At 43.4% G+C, this 14,609-nt stretch overlaps 1 protein-coding gene across 1 annotated transcript; it reads right to left on the reverse strand.

The window, feature by feature from the left end:
* Window positions 1-2,280: 2,280 nt before the first annotated feature.
* On the reverse strand, window positions 2,281-14,394 carry CYP2U1 (cytochrome P450 family 2 subfamily U member 1). The gene is made up of 5 exons (XM_086464287.1): window positions 13,956-14,394; window positions 8,360-8,992; window positions 4,020-4,181; window positions 2,875-3,042; window positions 2,281-2,459 (listed from the first exon to the last, which is right to left on the reverse strand). The coding sequence occupies exons 1-5, from the start codon at window positions 14,392-14,394 to the stop codon at window positions 2,281-2,283; spliced, it is 1,581 nt and encodes a 526-aa protein (XP_086320413.1).
* Between the last annotated feature and the right edge of the window lie 215 nt (window positions 14,395-14,609).

Consider the following 14,609-nt stretch of genomic DNA (forward strand, 5'->3'; position numbering starts at 1 on the left):
ACTTTCACATACTAGGGGATTATGCGAATTGTGTCTTCTTTGGAATCTGTAAAAAGAATACTAAAGTGCTTTTCAAATGTGTCCTCATTGATTAAAGGACAGGTATTTTACAGAAGCGATCAGTTGCACACCAACATCATTATGTTGCTTAAAGAGGCATTTCAACAGGAAGACAAACATTATCAGCACTTAATTTTAGCTTTGCAATTAGGCATATACCATTTTAAGGACTTCCAGACAAAAATCACAACTGTACAGAATCTATTCATTAGAAAAAATAAAGTTAAAGAAATAAGTGCTTATTACTCCAGTAACATCAGCTTTAGTGCAAGTTTACTAGCATTGGTACCAAACGCAGCTTTTTATTGTGCTATGGGGTTTTCAAAAATTTCATACAAAGAAAAAATTTAACACAAGCATGGGCTAACCTATAAAGTCAAAAGTTAGCCTATATAAGAACTGGAAGTTCTTACACAAAAACAGTGGGGTACCTGGCCAACCAAATACATCATCCAGAAATTAAGCCACTCTGTTATTCAAAACAGGTAACAGAAAACCTGTATTGAAACCCAAAATAACCACCTGTCAGTCTTTGCTAGGCACTACCTGGCTTCTAAAACTTCAAGTTAAAAAGTGACAAAACCAGAGGAGTTGATTCTCCTTTTACAATGTAGGTTTAGTTTCTGCTATGGAACGCCCAATTCCACTTTACAGTCAGTTTCATAATCCTACTCTTGTCAACTTGCCATCAGGAGGACTGCTAGTATTGCCTAGATCTCAAAGGGGGGGGGGGGATAGTTCCTCAAAAGCGTACATAAGTACTTATTTCATGTGCTAGGAAATTCCACTAGATCAAAAAGTGTATAAAAGAGATTTAAGTATGATTAAGAATAATTACTTAAAGGTTAATTGCTACACATCCCCCAAAAGATTGCTTTCCGTGTTTGAGCAATCTTTCAAATAAAAGGCGAGATCGAGTGCCCCCTTCCAGAACACCTAACAATAGGTTTCCCTGCCAATTGCCTTGGTAGAGGCAAACAGCACTAAAATTTCGCATGGGAGAGAGTAAGGTACTGATACACTGAAATTGTATGAACAACAGATCTTTTTACTCCGTATGGAAGATAACAAAGAGAAAGCCCTTATACTCAAACCCCAAGTTTGTCAGATTCCTCATGTTCCATGCCTAAATGTGCGAGACCTACATTTGTAGCGCCGTACTGATGCCGTGTTGGAAGCAAGACTCCAGTTCCCAAAGCCAAACAGGCTGTGCAGCACTGCCCACACTGCCTCTAAATGAAAAACCTGAACGCAAGCCCCAGCTTCAGGATTATGCACGTGGAGTTTTCCCCGATGAGCAGGCTCCTGGTCTCGTCCAGACTGAAGCCACTGCTGACGTGGGGAGGAGAGCAAAGGTGAAGTGGCAGTGCAGATGTCATCTTAAATATCTGCTTTGGCACCAGAGAGAACAGACTTCTGTTTCTTCTTAGAGAAATCTACTCTTGTTGATATTCTGAGATAAAACATCTGCATTGAGATGCTGCACACTCCTTTCATGTTAGGAACACGGTATATTCAAGGATTCATTTGGCCCCCAAGCCTGGGTTTTCAGAATTGGTACCTGCTTGTTTATAGTGAGCCCTGATAGTCAAGAATGTTTGGATCCAGGAATCCAGACTGATTCGATCCAATCGACACCTATGAGTTACTTGCAAGAAAAGAACCCTCCAAAATTAAAAGAAGTGTCGTTTTGTTATTTCCAAAAAGTACTTGCTATTATTTAAGCTCAGTTATAATGTTTCTTTACACAGAAAATGCTAATACCCTCTCATTCTTTAATCCCTTTGGTATTAGATGATGTCCTTCGCTCATTTGGTAAATTAAATGTTTACGTATTGCTTTTACCAAAATAACCATTACTGTTTGCTAAAGAATTAACAGATGTTTTGGACCATTCTCCCATAATTAATATTTGACTAACTGACAGTAATAACTTATAGACAGAGGGGTTAAGCCCAGCAAGTCTTAATATCAAATTGCAAACTATGCTGTCAGTTCATTTGTGGAATGCAACAGCTTGTAAAAAAAAAAAAAAAAAAAAAAAAACACACAAAAAACCAAACTTCTCTTTCCAGAAGTGCAAATGGATTGTTCTCACTGACTATGAAAGTCTGCGCAGTTGGTGTTTTCTGGAAAGAAAGTAACAAAACAAGCTGGAAACAAAATAAAGCTGATTTTAAAAGTGTGGTATTTCTTTCTTTAATCTTTTTTGATGTTTTATCATTTCTTCAAAGCTATTATATTGAACGGACATGGAGCTAAAGTTAGACCAAATCTTCCCTCCATAGATGGTTTTGCAGCATTTTCAGGATACAAAAAGGTAAAACTTTGCATTAGACTTGCAAAAATTAAGAACAGCTCCATTTTTGCCAACTGCTCTCCCATGCACACACGCTTACCTAAAGAATAGTTAGAAGAGATGTATTACTGGTTTTATACTGTTGATCCATTTGTTCACACACATGCAGTTCCTGTGCTAGCACAGCCCAAACACAGAAAGGCTCCAGCTACTATTAACCTATGAACCCTGAAGCTTTGCTCTCCTCTATTTGAGTCTAAGCCTTGCCCAGCTATACCGCTTGACACCAACAGCATTTACATCCACACCTGAAGTACCATCAAAGAACGATTCACCATTTCTCATTTCTGCCTGGCAACTGCAGCTGCTAGGAACCCAACCCATTTTGCAATCCATCAACTGTAACAAGTTCTGTCGCTGATCTATGCACAACTTTCACAGCTGACACCTCCAAGGCGCTACACTGGAAACACCACCACCCCCAGCCAGCTACCGACAGCATGTGGATATCTTACCCATTCCAAAAGGAATGAATGCCTCTTTCTTAATTAGCTGGCCATTTTCATCCAGAAATCTTGATGGTTGAAATTCATCTGGTTTCTCCCAAATGTTAGGATCTCTGTGTACTGACCACAAGTTTGGCACGATCACACTGCCCTTAGGAATAGTATATCCCTGCAGCACTTCAAACAAAAGCACAGAGACAGAGGATCTGGCAAGTTGCTAGAAATAAACATGGGAGACTTATTAAAAAGACAGCTAGGTGGTGTCACAAAAATGATACAGATCCCTGGCTGCGAGCTGCAAACACAGTAGGAGCTTAAGGCAGAGGTGACCTCTGCTAGCCTGCCTGGGTCAGAATCATGCAGGCCAGAGCAGCTGCTACACCAACAGCTCCCACACCAACAGCTCCCTGCAGGGAAAAGGCAGCAACCATCGTTAGAAACGCACTCTGCTGCATGGAAGCGCTGTGACCCAGTTTCCTCCTGTTCCTGAGCTGCCACAGGGCCCTACCACAGCGAAGGTGAAGGCAAGGAAGAGGGAAGGGTTTTGAACTGTTACATCAAAAGGGTTTTGAAGCAACTAATCTCATTTCGGCTTGTTGCACCTCACTGTCCTGCAAGCCAAAACATTAAAACAAGCAGATCAATTCAGTAGTGGGTTTGAAAGCCAAGCATTGCTACCTCCCACTCACTTCAGCCAGTGTTCAGCTATATTTATAAAAACATACAGCCAAAGACCACTTGCAAGAGGATATTTATTACTGCTTTCTGTAGGTGTGGAGCTCAACAGTATAAGCCTTTCAAGCTTTAGCAAACCAATTGCTCCAAACTGATGTTTTCAGACCTCTGTGTCAGGTGGCCAAAACCAACTCTGCTGTTTCAGGTACAAAGGTGGAGGCTCAGCTGCCAACTACCACTAAAAACATCAGGCAACACCAGGTGACCCCCAGAAAAGAAATGGCTCTAAATTAGAATTGGATGTTAGGTCAGACATGCTCTTATGTAGAGGAGTGTCTCAAGCCCACCTACTCTCTGTAAATGGCATTTTACATACCTGGGTTACATGTCTAACACATAAATGAGGTCTTTGTAAATTCTCACTAGATGTCCCATCCGCAAAAGAAGTGCCGTATTAACAAGTGTCTGCACGTGCTTACCAGCAGTTTCTGAGGCCATTCGAGGGATAGAAAGGGGAACAACCGCAGTCATCCTCTGCACTTCCATAATGGTTGCCTCTGTGAAGGGCATTTGAGCCTTGTGGGTAAGAGAGGGAACTTTGTCACGTCCTAGAACTGCTTCAACTTCTGCATGAACCTTCTCTATTCAAAGGGAGTGAGAAAAATAAAAAATAAATTAAAAAAGAGGCACAATATGTGAGAAGACATCATCTCAATTTCATTTGCCTAGGCCTCACTGTTTACATACGTTTGTCAAAAAAGACTGCAAGACATGGGATCCCTGGCTGAAATAACTACGCTGACATAAGCCCTAAGAACGGACTCAGTGAAGAGCAAAACAACCAAGTGCAGTCTTGACAAATCAAGAGTAAAGCTACTGAGACAACAGACACTGCTAGCACTTCTGTCTTGGAAAAGTACAGGAAAAGTTCTGTTCCAGTTCCAAATGTATTCATAATCTTAGTTTAAGAGTTTAACTATACAGTCAATTGAATGGTGAAAACATCAAGCTTCTGGCCTGCACTAAAAAAAATGAACAAAACGAGACGGCATACACTGTGTGCCTGAGCTGGCCTCTGTCCCTGGGGAGATCCAGTTCTCAGAACTGGGAAAGGTGGTGGGAAAGCTTTTCAGGCAGCTGCTTTGGTACTTCATTCTGGAGGAGGAACTCTGGTGCTGTTACTGCAGGCACTGAAGCCATGTATCTTGTTCTTTCTGTTTCCTACTTTCTGTTCACAGAACCTAAACTCAGCTATTTCCCAGTTCCCCCACAAGGCAGCAGCAGATGCTCCTTCCCACATACAGCCCTTCTGCAAAGGAAAAACAGAAGTCCCCAAGCTTATCTGACCCTCTCATTCATGTGAGCACAAAGTGCCAAAATACTTGTTTGCCCCTTCCATCTCACTAAAGGCTCAGCAAACAAGTAATCCTCTCCACAGAAGTTTCCAAGATGCAAGACTTGCTTCACCCACATACAGGATGATGTGCCTTTTCTTCCAGGTAACTGGAATCTGGCTATACAGCAAAAGACAATCTTGAAAGAGAAGACCTCAAAATTAACCTTTAAAATAATAAAAGTCAGTTTTCATTTTTTATCTTTGATATCCTGAATATTTTGTGGTTGTCCTGCTTGCCCTTTCCAAGATTCAGAATCCAGGCTGCTGATACTCTGAGTTTTTGCTCTTTTCTCTCTTTAGCACTGTTTCAAGATTAAATAAAAGCTCAATGCAAAAAAGTGTCTCTGTTTTCAGAGAAGCATTCAGAAATACCATACAATCTGTGTTCAACGAACAGTTGCTGCCACCTGCTGGGTTTGCTGGGAAAACCAAGTTCTCGGATGAGGAACAGAGTAAAAAAATACATCAACAGCAACAGATTTGCTAATGGTGTGTGTGTCTCAAGGACTTGTTTTGTGGGGTTTTGCTACTTTTTTTTAATGACACATTATAGCCCTGTATTCAGGTATACACATCCACGGTAATTTAAATGAGTAAAGTTTTCAATATTTAAAAAAAAAAAATTTAAGGAGACTGTCTCATGCCAAATGTCACACCATCATTTTATCCTGAACAACACTTCTTCCAGGTTTGTAAAGACGTGTGGAACTATACAGAAAGCAGCCAAACTGCTGCTCACATTGCCAACTGCAAAAAAGTAGACTTGAAGAGTTCTCCGCTAACAGCACGTTATTTGAACTGCACCACTACATTTCATATATTCAAAAATCTCAGAGATCTTCAGAAGTCAAGGATCAAAACCAAGTTAGGGAACAGATCAAACCAAATACTCCCCACTGCCACCCTATATGCACACACACGCAACTCACCCTTCTCTTTTTCCATGTAAAAAGCAAAACTGGCTTCCACAAACAAATACATTATTTCTGACTTTTTCCCCTGATTGCCCTTCATTTACCCTTCCATCTCTGCAACCCTTGCTAAAAGTTACACAATTCAAGTATGACTTTTCAGGGACAAGAGAAACGCATTATCGGGGGTGGGGGGAATAAAAAAAAAATTTTTTTTAAAAAAAAAAAAGAGGCCTATACATAACTCCCAGACAATCAAGATACTTCTGGTATCCCATTCCTTATGGGAGCGAATCACATTACATAGCTAATGATACACTCGGGACTACTGAGCTTATTTGTATTGTTTGACAACAGCCACAGCATAAGGAAAACGGAAATCAGAGAGAGGCAACAAAACTTGTTAGATGCGGGGACAGTGGTTCAGGTTTAGCCTGAGGCCTAAAGTTTTGTTAAGTGAGCCAGCCTGAGCCACTGTCCCCGCAGTTAGAGATGAGCAGAAGAGAGAAAACTGACTAGCACACACCTGTACGGTATCAGGCAGGAGGAAAAGGGGTTAGGAAAAAAAAACCCAAACACAAACCTCTTCTAGATTTCATTTGCATAATTTAGAGCATATCTAATTCATGTAACTGCATATCAAGTCAAGCAGTGGTAACACCCAACCATTAAAAATAGAATAGGAAGAATTTTATTTTAAATTTGTCCCCAGTGGACTCTCTCTCCCATCAACTGAACTGATACCCTGTTTTGCAATCTTTGCTTAACAATTTGGTTGACAGTGCAATAAACTACGATCTTGACCTTTTTAAAGAGATCATTCCAGACAGATAGGTAAACAAGTATCTATTTGCTTATTTGCAAAGCAGGTGCAGCCCATGAAAACCTCCAAATCTCAAATACTTGATAGAAGTATTTCAGGTTTATATTGTTCTTAGGTAACTTGAGGTTCACCCTTCTTCGCTCCAGGTTAGAAAGAATTCTGGGCAAAGCAGTGGTCTTTTGGGGAAGTGTTTCACTACTGAGGTAGAATTACTGAGGTAGAATTACCTAAGTAGAATCTGTCCATCCTGCCAAGATTTCCGGTCCACATATACCCGACAGTCTTTCTAGTGGACATCAGTTGCTATGTCGGACTTTAGGAGAAGCTGCTAATAATTTAATAAATCAATTGCTTTACTTTTCTTAAATTCAAGCATCCAAATTTGCTAAATAGTACTAAAGAACAACGCTGGCTTTGCAGCCACAGATACCGTAACAAGACTCAGTATAAAAATTAATTCTGATTAAACATTTTTCAAGTCTTTGGCAATGCAAATTTATCCTACAAAGTCCCGAAATGTAACCCTAGCAAGTACTATTTTCATATCGCAGTGTCTCCAACACCACTGGCATTTTTTATATCCACAAAAATCTACAAGTCATTTTCTAGAACTCTGTCACAAACAGCAACCAGATCATAGCACCATCAAATAATGTGAGTTGCAAGGAACCCCTGGAGGTCATCTGATCTAAACCCTTACTCACAGCAAAGTCATCTTCCAAGTTAGATCCAACTCTGAGGGTAGATGAGACTACTCAGGCTCATACCCCAACAAGTTCAGAATACCTCCAAAGTCAGAGATTCTGTTAACTCTCGCAGCAATCTGTTGCACTCCTTGCTATCTTCATAGGGAATTTTTTTTTTCCTAGTATCTGATCAGAACTTTCTCGTTGTAGACTGTTTCTGCTGCCTCTTTTCCCTCCACTGTGCACCTCAGAGGAGGCTGCCTCCATCTTCCTAGCATCTTCCGATCAGGTAGTTGCAGACAGCCTAAGGTCTCCCCTCAGTCACCTTCTCCTAACACTGAACAAGTCCAGTTACTTCTGCCTCTCCTTTGGGGCCATGAGCTCCCCATGTCTTCTCTCTCCTCCCCCCCCCCCCCCCCCATCAGCAACCTTCCCAACTGCCATGACCATTCAAGACTGATGGGGACAGGCCTTGCAATGACACTGACCAGCTGGCACCATGGATTTGTGTAAGTCCAATTTGCTTAAGCTGCCTCTAACTAGATCTTCCTCTACAGTGGGCAGTGTTTCAGTTCCCCAGACTCTGCCACCAGGCTCAAGAACCTCCCTGCTCAGGGAGGCATAAAAGCAGACCTTACCACTACGTATCTCACACACCTTATGTCACTACTACAGGCCTGGAATGCCACAATTGCCAAAGCTTTTGAAACATACTAAGGTTCCCCTGGAACTGATTGGGAAAGATAAAGTTGTCCCAAAACAGAAGAAATGCGTAGACTAAAGGGCGATTTAGATGGTTAATACACCGCACTAACCTAGAGATCAACATAGCAGAGCAGGACAGAAGATGTCTGATTACATACCAGCCTTTCAAACTGCACATACACATGCACTATTTGTGCTCCAAGTGACTTCTCTACTGTCGCTGTTTGCTTCTGTTTCTGAACATCCACCTGGAGCTTTAGAGCCTGGAATAAAACACCTAGAATAAAAATAGTCTTACCTTGTACTTCTGGGTAGAGAGACATGTAGAGCAGGCACCACAGTAATGTGTTGGAAGTAGTGTCTGTGCCTGCAATGAAGAGGTCACCAATGATAAAAAATAGGTAGTCTTCATTAAAACTGCTCTCCTTGTTGTTCTTTTCTTCTTCCACATGGATGAAGTACATATCAATGAAGTCCCTGGGATTTGCTGCATCCAGTGTATCCCTGTGCTGTGCAATTATTTTCTTTAGAAAAGCAGTAATGTCTAATTCTGTTTTCCTAAGTTCCCAGAAAGGCCCGAAGGGAAGGTAGTACAGCCAAGGGCAGATATTGACCAGGATCATGTAGCTGTTGACGCTCAGCTCTAGTGCACGGGCCATGTTCTTCAGCATCGTTTTGAACTCAACGTCTTCGTAGTTGAAACGCCTGCCAAAGGCCATGGAGCAGATAACATTGGACACTGCGTTGCGAATGATCGGAAAGGGATTAAATGAATCCTCTCCATGCTTCAGCATTTCCTCCTTTATAAACTTCAGCTCCTCAATGATTTTAGGCTCTAAGCTGTGTCTTCCTACTCCAAAATAACGCAGTGTTGAAAGAGAGAATTTCCGTTGTTGCTTCCAGACAGGGCCATAAGGTGCAAAAATAACACCTAGAAGAGAAAGGAAGAGTATGAAACCAAAATTCTCTATTTTCAAGGAGAAATAGTTAGACAGGCCTGCAACCCAAGAGCCATCAGAGAGGGAAATGATACATGGCAAATGCCATTAGAGCGGGAAATGACACATGACAAAGCACTGGGCCAGGAGCTAAAGGAAGAACATAAGGTTCTTTGTAATAGTTTTGGGAAATCCTGTCCCTCCTTTTCCCAATCAGTGAAATGAATATAATAGCTACATTGATAGTTTTATTAATCTTTGCAAGACAATACTAGATGGAGAAAAGATACTGTAGATGCTTTATTACAAATGCTAATAATTTTGTAGGAACTGTTACTCTGGGACATACGTTAGCTATAGCCTTTTCTCAATGTCCTGAGACACAAATTCCTTCAGCAAGGCAGAACAGAAGATACTAAAACACAAACCAGTTTGAGTTTCTTCTTCCCTTCATATTCTACAAACTTCTCAATACAGTTTAAGTGTGTAGATATTTCTATTTTAAGCAAAGTTTTTCTTTAAATATGTATGTTGCAAACAAACTGGGAAGGTGAAGGTAGGTTCAGAGACACTTGGCAAAAACCTACTTGATTTGCATCTCAACAGTTCTGACGCCTCCAGGCACATGTTCTGCATGATTGTGCCATTATGAAACACCATTGAAATTAAAACCCTTAGCTTCAAGTATAAATATTGCTCACTTACCAATAGAAGTATCTCTTCTGTTGAATTAACAGACCACCCAAAAGATACTGCAGCATAACAAAAGACACAACCTGCTATTTCTAATGTACTCCAAGGCTAACCTGAGAAAGTTTAAAGTCACCAAAACACCAGCTAGTTCTGCTTTTGTTGTTCTAGTTAAATGACACCAGATTTGTTTTTTTCTGGAAATAAAAAGTTACTTTCTAAAAGTAGCATCAATTCTTCTGCCAACTGCAAATGTTAAATCTAAAAGAAAAAGAAATGGCCATAAGAAGTTAGCAACAGAAAGGTGCACCATGTTTCAATGCTTTACACTACCTACTTTTCTATTACAACTTAAAGTTCATAGCCTCTCATGAATAAAGGGGAATAAACAAAAAATAAATCTACAGCCCAAACCAGAAATCTGTAGATGTGTAAATGTCAGCACTGTACTCAGAAGAGTCTGTAACCCCAAAAGTATAAACAGTTCAGTGTAACATAAAGCTGGTGATCTTTCTGGTCAGATTTTCTGATTACATCTACTCACAGTAGTAACAACAGATTGAAGAACATAAACACATAATCTAGTTTCAAAAGCCCTAAACAAAATAAGCAGAACTTTATGAAGAGTCAGAACAAGCTAAGAATCAGCTGAACTCCATTTCCTCTGCATGAAGACATTCCTTTGGCAATCTGCTCAAATAGTTACCCCCTAGCACTTTAAAAACAGAAATCAAAACTTTTCAGATTCCCTTTCTCAAGTAACGTTTCCTGGTAGCACTGGTGTCATCAAGTAGGGGAGGTGAAAAAGCAGGCTTATTTGGGGCTGAATTTGGTCAAGAACCCACTTGGGGTTTGTGGCTGGGGTGGGGAAAAAACTGTGGGTTTCTTGGAACAAAACAACGTCATCACTGTTTCTATCCCACAACAAATACCTTCAAAACAGACTATACATCCACCATCTCTTCCCCTTTCTGTCATTAGGAAAATTAGTTTCAGGATTCAAATACCTTCATAAAAGAAAACAGACCTATTGTCTTGAATGTAAAGACGACTTTCCTAGCCACACAGGAAGGCTAACACCACCACCAAACCACCCTGCACTCAGTGAGTCTCTCCAGCAGTCCTGCGCAGGGCATGGCTGCATGGCACGATGTCTCCTGAAGTCCCCAAATCCCAAACTACTGCAGAATACCAATAATTGATTTGCAAATTGGGAAAGAACAACATAGGAAGCAGATTAATGAGGAAGAAGAGCAGAATGTTAGAGTAACAGAGATTAGTGAAGAAAGAAACTGGATCACTGCCAGGCAATAATAATGGAATAGTATTTCACTGTTTTCAAAGAAAATCTCTGCATGACCTGAAAAGTCAACGTACCCAGCACGAACAAAACAAACACACAGAAAACCATAGTTTGTTTTATTCTCATTGTTTTACAGGAAAAATTCAAATCCTCACAAGAAGGAAGTTCTAGCAAAGACTAATTCCCCACCCCCCAAATTTCTCACTTCTTGCTTTAGTGTTGCTGCAATACTGGGAACTTTGACATGGTTTAGTGGTGGGCTTGGTAGTGTTATGATAATGGTTGGACCTGATCATCTTAAAGATCTTTTCCAACCAAAATGATTCTATGATTCTATGAAAAGCAGAATTCACAACATTTAACTTCTGTACTGTTCAGTGTCAACATCTGGATGTGCATAGGGCAGGACTACACATGTAGATGACCACTCAAGCGCCATCCACTCTAGAGCTCAAGTCTTTGCTACCTCTCATAGCTATAGAATACAAAAATGCTTTACTAAAACAAAAATGCCAAAACCTATTTTCCCCCAGTCTAGTATCTCCCTTTCCACAGGCATCTGCACACACATCGGAAAAAGAGTTAGGAACTGACCTTGACCTTCTCCCTTAAGTTCTCCCCCCACTTCCCATTCAGCCAAGGTCTCTCCTCTTTGCTATTCAGCTGTTGAAATGCAGCATTTACCATTTCTGATACTTTTACTTGCTCTCCCCGCGGCACAATATTTTATTTCCATCTCACACGCAACAGAGCCACACACAGCCGAGATAAGCCCTTCTTTCTTCCATAGCATACTCAGCAGGCCAGCTCAGAATAAAGACAAAACTACAACAGAAAATGTAGCTTAAAAGAAAACAGCCTCATAAATTTACACCAGGTAGCTTGTTTACAGAACGAAGATGTAGGAATCCAGAATGGACGCTTACTGCCTTGAAGCATCCCAGCGTTGTAGTACCCAAGTCGCGAGCAGTAGATCTGAAGTTACACAATCATCCTGCTTCTACCGTTTCCTTTCCTAGTACACACGAACACAACTGTTGCTGCCCTGATCTGCAGCGAAGTCTCTCCCATGAACCCTCCCTGACACTAAGTGCGGGAGGCTCCCCGACCAAACTTAAGAGTGTTGTAACCCATCCACCTCCTCCATGAACCACACACAAAAATATACTTGTTAGCCCAGAGCTCTTGTGGTCAATATATGAAAACTGAGGTGAGAGATTTACATCGTACCTACAACACAAAAACCGAAACAAACCACAAAGCTTTCAGAAAACATGTATCGCTCACCTCTTACCCCACTGTTTCTGCAGCAACTGCCTTCCCAGTAGCACAAACGCAGCATCGCAGAGGTCTGGTCATCTCCTATGTGCCACCACTAAACCCAAGCAATCCCACTGAGAGCAGCTGCGACTTCCAGCGGCTTTTGGAGAACCTCCTTGTGCAAGAGCCAGGCAGGCCCACGCTGCCCACATTCACTGACTTTTCCCTTTGGGCACTCGAAATACACTACCCCTGCAGTTCATTCTACAATACTCTCGCATCTGCAGCAATTCAGCTTGTTGCGCCAGCTAATGTAAGCAACACGTAACAGCTCGGTACATCTTACGGACAACTGAGCAACCCTCCTGTAACAGTCCCCAGGCCTGAGCGCAGCTACGGTGGCCTTCCAGATAAAACTAAATGTAAAGCAACGTAACTTCCCCGCCGCAGCGCAACACAGGCAGGCACAGTCCCTGCACTTGGCCGCAGCATGCACTGGACAACAGGCTCCTGACACTTTTGACTCCCCGGGAGCATCCACCTGTGGAAGCTGCTACCTGCCCCGGCTACTCTTATGTCAACAATGTCGAAAAGACAACTGTCTGCAGAGAACAAAAAGTACAGAAAATTCACAGCATTCAAGGAAAGAGAAATCCACCACGAGCCTGAACATGTGCTTTTACAGCACTGCTAAAACTCATCTAAAGTCTCACTGCTCTTCCCCTTTCCTCCCCCAGTCCTTGATAAATGTATTGTACCTAAAAATGCACTATAACAACAACTACATCCCAGTAAGATCTGTCTCAGACCAGAATCATTAAACCAGTATCATCAATAATTTATTTTTTTATCCTTTATACCAATTACAGCATTGGTACCTGATTGCTTTTTTAATAAACATGATCTAGGTCCATCGCTTTCCTTTTATCTTTACTGGGGTAATTCTGGCACGGTAAAAAATTCAAGATAAAAAGTTTCAGGCACTTAACCAATAGACTATCCTCAAAAAAAAACCAAAACAAGACAAAAGACAAGTTTCACAACACAGTTACCACATTAACAAGCTTCCTGGGCTACCCCTCCTAAAGCGGAAAAGGAAAGGCAGTTTTCCACAAACACCGAGATCTCTAATGGACCTAAAGACTAAACACGAAGAAATTCTAACTGCAGTATGCCATCACGGGTTTAAACTCCCCATGCCATTTTTCTGTGACAGCGAGTAAACTCTCTTTTGATCTATTAAAAGAACCCAAACATGCTCAGTAAGTTTTGACAAGCAGAGCAACACACCGCAAACATCTCAGCGGCAGCAGCCCGCACGCAGGCAGGGCAGGAGGTGCAGCTATGGCCACAGAAGCCCGCTCTTAGCCATCATCGCCTTGGCAAGAACTGGGGAAGCACACAGTTACTTCACACCGCCGCCAAAGTATTTCTGTCACCAGCAGAGCAACGGACACACACCCCCCAAAAAAAAAACAAAAAAACAAAAAAAAGCGAGTAGATGGTTCAGCCTGTAATTCACAACAGTTATTTTATCAATTTCGGCACAGTGGCCACGAAACCGAACGGCACCCGCTCCACAGCCTTGCTGAGCATCGCCTGGCACTTCACGAAGCGGGCGGCCGCCCCCCGAGCGGGACCCGCCAGCCCCCCGGCGTTAGGGCTGCGCCGCCAGGCCCCGCCGCCGCCCCCGGGGCCCTTACCCTTCTTGCGGGTGATCATGAGGACGATGGGGACGGAGGGCCGGTCGCTGAACACCTCCGCCTTCTGCACCAGCGCCTCCCGCACCGCCCCGAAGGTGTTGAGGATGATGAAGGGGCGGCTGCCCACGAAGAGCCGGAAGACGCTGCCGTACAACTTGCTGAGGCCGGTGAGAAAGACGTGGGGGGAGAAGACGAGGGAGCCCCGGCCGCCGCCCCGCACCTCCACCGCCCACCTCCTCAGCAGCGGCGGCGGCAGCAGGGCGAAGCCGAAGTTGCCCACCAGCGGCCAGGGCGCCGGGCCCGGCGGCAGCCCCGGCGGCAGCCGCAGCCGCCGCAGGAGCCAGTAGCAGCCCAGCCAGCACAGGGCCGCCAGCAGCAGCTCGGTGGCGGTGGGGACCCGCAGCAGCCACGTCCAAGCAGCCATTCCTGCCGCCGCCATCGCCTCAGTCGGCGTCGTGCCCCGCCGCGGGCCCGGGGCCCGCCACCGCCCTCCTCCTCCTCCTCCTCGCTCCGCCCTCGCCCCCCGCCCAGCGCGTAGCGGTTTAAGATGGCGGGGGCGGGCGGGCGAGAGGCGAGGCCTCGGGACGCCCTGACCCCGGGGCTGTGGGCGGGTAGCGGACCGCCCCGGGGCCGGGCTCCGCTCCCGCCGCGGCC

This window comes from Leptosomus discolor, chromosome 4, assembly GCF_034619465.1.
Source record: "Leptosomus discolor isolate bLepDis1 chromosome 4, bLepDis1.hap2, whole genome shotgun sequence".
In the NCBI taxonomy this organism is placed as follows: Eukaryota; Metazoa; Chordata; class Aves; order Leptosomiformes; family Leptosomidae; genus Leptosomus; species Leptosomus discolor.

Coding starts and splice junctions, on each gene's coding strand:
- CYP2U1 (XM_086464287.1), bottom strand. CDS start 14,394: ATGGCGGCGGCAGGAATGGCTGCTTGGACGTGGCTGCTGCGGGTCCCC. Junction 4,182..8,359: donor TCTCTACCCAGAAGTACAAG/GTAAGACTATTT, acceptor CCCTTTGAATAG/AGAAGGTTCATGCAGAAGTT. Junction 3,043..4,019: donor AATGGCCTCAGAAACTGCTG/GTAAGCACGTGC, acceptor TTTTGTTTGAAG/TGCTGCAGGGATATACTATT.